Genomic DNA, 7,109 nt, shown 5'->3' on the forward strand with positions numbered 1-7,109 from the left:
CCCTCCAAGACCCTGCTGAGGGTGTAGAGCTGGTCCAGTGTTCCACGACCAGGACGAAAACCACACTGCTCTTCCTGAATCCGAGGTTCGACTATCCGACTGACCCTCCTCTTCAGGACCCCTGAATAGACATTACCAGGGAGGCTTAAGAGTGTGACCCCCCTGTAATTGGAGCACACCCACCCATATCTACCCCATTTTTTAAAAATTCAATCAACAAACTCAAACTTCAAAGATCTCCAAATTTACAAAAAAAGACATCTGATATCTTTATATCTTATTTCCAATAAATACTACAAATGGTATATTTCCCAATAATTACAACTTAATCATCTTTTAAAAAGCATAAATTGTTTTCAAGGTTTTTAAAATCGTAGCGAGACTATTCCACAAACATATTCCTTGAATTACAGTACATCCTAAATAAGTAAATAGTCACAGAATTCAAAATTTAATGACTATTATTTCCCTTTCACAAATATGCTGTGGTTCAGCGGAACATTAAATGCTTTTACAAGGTATTTTAAAAATATTTACCCGTCTTATAAAGAACGTAAAACATTCTTTATGTTCGAAACATAAAATCTCACATTAAAAAATTTATCCTTGTAAAATAAAAATGCTTTAGACTGAACTTAATATAAATTTGTCTAATAAAGAAACATAAAACCTACAAACAGTAACAATCTGTGCACACTTAACGTTTGAACAGGATCTATGCTTTTTTTTATTTTTGCTTTTTTCATATTTTTTCAAAGGAATATGATTATTAACATATAGCAACAAAATCTTTGATGAACTCACACCTCGCTTCTACTGATGTGGCTGAATGTTGAAGCGCTTGCAGGTGCATCTGACTCTCTCAGCTTGTATTTGATGACTAACAGGAAGTGGTCATCACATGTACAGTCCATCATGTGCTGACGAAACTTACAGAAAGGTTGTTCTCCAGATTCATTAAAATTGCCTTGGTTTTTTTCTGTCCTAAACTTTGTGCTAAGCTTTATATTTTTTTAAGTTTTGGAGGATATTGGAGATTCAACAACCGAAATACGTCGGAAACTTAACCAAACACATGGAATGTGTGTGACATTCTGTGTGTAGTACTGGATTTCATTTTGTTTGTCAAATTTTGTGATTCCATCAGCATTCGCTGCATTGCAGTTCACAAGTATTGCGTTTCAAATACAGTTTAAATTTGACCAGAATGTTAAGTTAATTGTTAATATGAGTAGATTGCTGTCTTCTTAAAACAACTCTCATCTCAAACATTTCATATCCTAACTAAGGTCATTTAAAGATCCATCCACAGCAGGTAAGATATTAGCTACTTATAACCTGTCCACAGAACCGTGCTTCAAAAAAGCTGAGCTATCACTGCTGCTTCAACACACCTGACTGAAATTAATGTGTGATTGACAGGTAGACTAACCTTGATGACATTCTGAGTTGGTGATTGATTTAAATCAGGTGTGCAGAAGCAGAGAAACAGCTAAAACATGCAATATATTCCAGAGCAATTGGGATCTGGAATGTATTGCCATTTGATTTAAAAGTGTTAGTCAGTTGCAGTAAATTTAAGGCTGCTTTAAGGAATATATTATTGAAGAAGAGATAATTTTGAGATTGATGGTGTTCAAGTTGTACAATTAATTTATTATTGATTTCATTGTGTTTTCTCTAAGTCCTCAATAGGGTTTGGAAGGAGTTTTAAAGGGCCAATATTATGTGTTTCTCAGGCATATATTTAAATACTATACCATAATAAAGTATCTATGTCACCTTTAGCTGTTATTAAARTGCTGTTTTTATGTTTAAATAGAAAATAAACTTATCTTCTCATCACTTCCTCTTCTAAATGCCTTGAAATTGGCCTCTGTCTCTTTAAGAACCTCCTTCTGCTTCTGTTCCGTCCCGTTCGGTGGTGGGGGGTTGCGCGTGCACTATGATGCAGTTTGCTGGGCATCTGAAAATACATTTCCTCAAAGGTATTTTTAATCTGAAAAGAGCTTCTCTGAGTGACAACTAATGTTGAGAGTTCAGCAGACAGTTAGGTTTCACTTTCAGTTTCACACGAGAGCCTGCTGGAGTCATGGGCGGGGTGTGTAGAGAGGGAGGGAGGGGGGTGGGTTCTCTGCCATGAGGAAGTTTGTCTTAAAGACACGTCCCAGGGGCGTTTCTGGTCCCCACCTGTCGTTTTGCTCCTCAGCACAGCTTCCTAAAAACGCTGCAGGATTTCTCAAACATGCATGAATGAGTCAACAAGGCTTTGGGCATGTTTTTTATGAGAGTGTAACATTATAACATGATATAAAACTCAAAAAAAGTTGATTTTACATGATATTGCCCCTTTAAAATAGTAGTTTTTGTTTTCGTGATCTTCATGTTGATGTTTTTTTTTATTTGGCTCCTTTCGTTTTAATTTGTATTTAATTTTTTATTAGTTTTTGATTTTGTTGTTTGTCTGAATTGTGTTTTGTTTTAATGTGTTTGTATTTTCTGTTGTTGGGCCCCAGGAAGAATAGTCTCTGCTGAGTTAGAGACTGATGGGGACCCTAAATAAAGATAAAGGACAGTGAGTCACAAAGAACACCTCTGCTTTAAAGGGTTAAAAGAAATTCAACACAAGTTGTATTATTTCAGTTGTCATGTTTTTGTTTTTGTTTTTTGACAGAAATCAGTGACGTGAGCACCACAGGGTGGTATTTCTGCTAAATGAGTTGTAGCAGGTTTCAACCCACATATTTACACAGACATGTAAGCACTAAATGTAGTCAAACCTGTATCCGAGTTTTGTTACGTCTCATTAATATTGGTGTTAGCTTTAGGCAGGAACTCTACACACACCCACACACGCTGTGAGGAGAAAAATGATGATGTTTATGTGGGTCAAAATCACTTCCACGTCTCATGGCAGCAGAAAGCTGAACACCGTGTCCACCGGTGTGACGGCAGCAGCCTTCATCAGAGCTGATAAACTGTTTTTATTAGAGCCACATTCATTTTATCTGTGACCCATGTCCCACAGCAGCTGGGGCGAAGGGCCTGATTTCATCATTCAGCTTCGATGTGTCACCTGCTTTCCATGGCGTGGCCGTTCTGCTAATACGAGTTGTTTGTTTTCACCGTGTTTTATCAGCTGATAATTAAAACTAATGTGTGTTTTTAGGAGAAGAGTAATGCAGAGTTCAGAGGCAAAAAACAGAAAGAGGCGGCTTCATCAAACCTCAAGTCTAAGTAAGTGGTCTGGAACAGCCCCTGTGCTACACTATATTTATTTATATATTTATTTTTCATTTAAGGACACATTAAATAAAAAGAACAAGAGGTATTTATTTTGCGTACATTGTTTCCCTCACTGTACGAGTCAAATGTTAGGATTTTAATTCGTCAAGCTTGAACACTGAGGAATTTCAGTCTAAATGTGTGGAAACTGTATAAGAGCTCTGAGATTTCAGGGTTAAAGATTCACTTTGTAAATTCATGAGCATAACACAAACATTCATGACAAACTTAGAGTTTACAGTTAACGCTAGCAGACTCTGACACATAATTATGTACAGCTAAAGGAAAAGAGCAGCAGATGTTGAAGGGATGAAAGCTGCGAGAAATTTACAGTCAGTCTTTTCATACACTCTGATTCCTGTCAGTAAATATTAGGATGTTTAAACCTAGTGATAGTTTCTGTCTGGATCTTGAACAGCTGATTCTGGGCCAACCTTAAACTCCGGACCTGCTGATGAGTCGTGTGTGTGTGATTTAAAAAAAAAAAAAAGATTTGACCTTTAACGAGAGATGGGTTTATTATTTTTAAATTATTATAAATCTTATCTGTAGCCTCCAAAACCAACAATTTCTCTCACTGCAGAGAGGATTCATATGTGTGTGTGTGTGTGTGGTGTGTGTCTGTGTGCGGGGGGGGGGGGGGGGGGTGATGGAAAATTCTCATGATGTATTTGTTGCCTCCCTTCTCCTCCTCAACTTCCTGTCGCTCACTTTTCCATTTGTGTCCCTCCCTCCCTCAGTATTCACACGTCAGAGAGCCAGCAGGAATTTTTCAGGATGCTGGATGAAAAGATCGAGAAGGTGAGGTGAGGGGTGGGGTGGGTGGGAGGGTCTGTGTGTTGTGTTTGTGCCTCGCGTGCTCCTAATGATGTGGGGAGAGGAATAAATCTCCAAGTGTTTAACGACACAGCTGGGTTTTGAAATTTAAAGGGGCCGTGCGACGACATCCGCTGGATGAAGTCGTCACTCTGGCTATGAGCTGAACCCAAAGCTCTGTGTGTGCGAGTGTGTGTGAGTGAGTGTGCGAGTGTGTGTGAGTGAGTGTGCGAGTGTGTGTGAGTGAGTGTGCGAGTGTGTGTGTGCGTGTTCAAACTGAAAGCCCATGCCTGATCAGAGAAAACCCCGGTGAAATAAATAAGGGTGCTGTGAATTTGCAGCAGTGCTTCAGGTATTTTTATATTTTTTTTTACATTCAATCTTGCTGCTTACAGTTTTCACATGTGTTCCTGTGCATGACGTGCAGTGCACTTCTGCAACGCTAAAGACCCAGACGGTTTCTTTCATCTTTGATGGCAGCAGCTAAAGGAAAATCTTCTATGCAGGATTTTGGTGGCACAGTGATAGATTTGGATTTAAAATGGGGGGTGGGGTGGGGGGGCTGTGTGCAGATCTCTGAAAGGTGAACAGCTACAGTCCCAGCTTGGTCGTTTGCTGATTGGTTGAAAGCTTGTCCTGGGAGAGCACTAACAACAGACCTGGTAAAAAAAAAAATTAATTAATTAATTAATAAAAAAAATAAACAGTGCTCCAATTATTTTTAGAGCTGCCTCCTTGTGGAAGCATCACACAGGTTAGTTTTATGTTGGGAAAGATATGCAGAATACCAGTGCAGAACCGATCTTTGAAGCTTCAGTACAGTATGTAGGGGTGCAGTGATGGCAGTTTTCTGGCCTATCACTGATCTTTAAAAAGTATAACCTGCCAACTCAGATTTTGGCTGATATCGATTTCTTAAATAACTGACACTGTCAGGTGTTATAAGAGCACAATACACCTTCAATGTTTCAGTGTTATCCTATTGAAAAACCTTGAACTATGCCCGCAAAACAAACTTGTTTTAATTGAATATTAGGTGGTGCTCACAGCAGAGCAAAAGAGGACAGTGGCTGATTTTCAGGCATTTGTAGAGGTAGATGAGAAACTGATCTTTTCCGTATCAGCCGATCTCCCAGACTGAAGGAAATCGGTGCCTCAAATAATTTCTGTATCTGTATGATTAAAGTGTGAGATTGCTGCACACGCATTATTTCTAGGTTAACCACAGGGTTTGACTCAGGGTTGTTTTATGTCACGTCTCGCTGACACTGTTGCGTAAAAGAATATTGCGTAGCTTGTCCGTTATCTCCCGCTGACACCCTGCCCTGCTCATTGTCCCTAGTCAGAACTTGCAGCTTGCWTCTTGTGATTGGTCAGAAATTTGTGGGCATGTTTGTTCATGTGGAACGGCACGTGCTTCTACTGCTCGTCACTTAGAATGGTCACTGTTATGGTCGTAAAAATCACTGCTGGCATGTGGTGGAGCTTTGGGCTTCATGTTTCCCCTTCAATAGCTCCGACACAATTTGGGAAGTTGCACAGCTGTCAGAATTTGTGCAGTATGCCCTCCAGTTGTGCTCGCATAGTGGTGGAAAAAACAAAAACTCGTCCTTCAATATTAGCCAGCTGCCTTGGTCATGCCAGACACAATTGAACACACCGTAACCGTTCCCATTGTTCCAAATTTATGTCAACAGCAGCATGAGTACAGAAGAGCATTGCATTCAGCAAAAATAGAAATACAAATTTTACTCCTGATCTCATAATTACAAGATCAGATCTCAAAATTAGAAATAAGATGTCATGATTATACAATTCTGATCTCATAATTACGATAAGATGCCATAATTGTTTATTCATTTCTCGTAATTATGAGATCTCATCATAATTAGGACAAATTTTCTTGTAATTATGAGATCAGGGTCTCGTAATTATGAGATATTTTCTCGAAATGACATTTTCTCGTAATTATGAGAAATGTTCTCGTAATAATGGCATCTTATCATAATTATGAGATCTCATCGCATGATTATGACAAATTTTCTTAAAACTGCGAAATCAGTATCTCGTAATTGAGATCTTTTCTCATAATTATATTTTTTCTCAAAATTATAAGATCTTTTCTCATAATTGACACATTTTCTCATAATTATGAGATCAGGACTCAGAATTATGACATCTTATCATAAATATGAGATCTCATCTTGTAATGATGACACATTTTCTCATAATTATGAGATCATGACTTGTAATAATGATTTTTTTTTCATAATTATATTTTTCTCATAATTATAAGACCTTTACCCTTGATTATGACATCACGTCTTGTAATTATGACACATTTTCTCGTTATTATGAGATCAGGACCCCTAATTATGAGATCTTTTTTGTAATTATGAGAAATATTCTCGTAATTATGACATCTTTTCTCATAATTATATTTTTTCTCGAAATTATAAGATCTTTTCTCATAATTATGACACATTTTCTCATAATTGAGATCAGGACTCAAAATTATGACATCTTATTGTAAATATGAGATCTCATCTTGTAATTATGACACATTTTCTCATAATTATGAGATCATGACTTGTAATAATGAGATCTTTTTTCATAATTATATTTTTTCTCATAATTATAAGACCTTTACCCTTAATTATGACATCATGTCTCGTAATTATGACACATTTTCTCATAATTATGAGATCATGACTTGTAATAATGAGATCTTTTTTCATAATTATATTTTTTCTCATAATTATAAGACCTTTACCCTTAATTATGACATCATGTCTCGTAATTATGACACATTTTCTCGTAATTATGAGATCAGGACCCATAATTATGAGGTCTTTTCTCTTAAATGTGACACTGTAATCATGAGTTCTCGTAATTATGAGCTCAGGATGCTGTAATTATGAGATCAGGACCTACTAACTTACTTATTCATTCATTCATTCATTCATTCATTCATTCATTCATTCATTCATTCATTCATTCATTCATTC

At 37.2% G+C, this 7,109-nt stretch overlaps 1 protein-coding gene across 4 annotated transcripts in view; it reads left to right on the plus strand.

Annotated features, from left to right (window-relative positions):
• The window catches only part of zgc:92140 (uncharacterized protein C1orf21 homolog), a 47,262-nt gene that overhangs the window by 37,532 nt on the left and 2,621 nt on the right, over window positions 1-7,109 (plus strand). For all 4 annotated transcript variants that reach the window (XM_014004664.1, XM_014004661.1, XM_014004663.1 and 1 more), the window contains exons 4-5: window positions 3,170-3,237; window positions 4,026-4,086. In XM_014004664.1, the coding sequence (XP_013860118.1) occupies window positions 3,170-3,237; window positions 4,026-4,086 (129 nt within the window). The remainder of the gene's footprint in view (window positions 1-3,169; window positions 3,238-4,025; window positions 4,087-7,109) is intronic.

This window comes from Austrofundulus limnaeus, unplaced genomic scaffold (assembly GCF_001266775.1).
Source record: "Austrofundulus limnaeus strain Quisiro unplaced genomic scaffold, Austrofundulus_limnaeus-1.0 Scaffold25, whole genome shotgun sequence".
NCBI classification, from domain to species: Eukaryota; Metazoa; Chordata; class Actinopteri; order Cyprinodontiformes; family Rivulidae; genus Austrofundulus; species Austrofundulus limnaeus.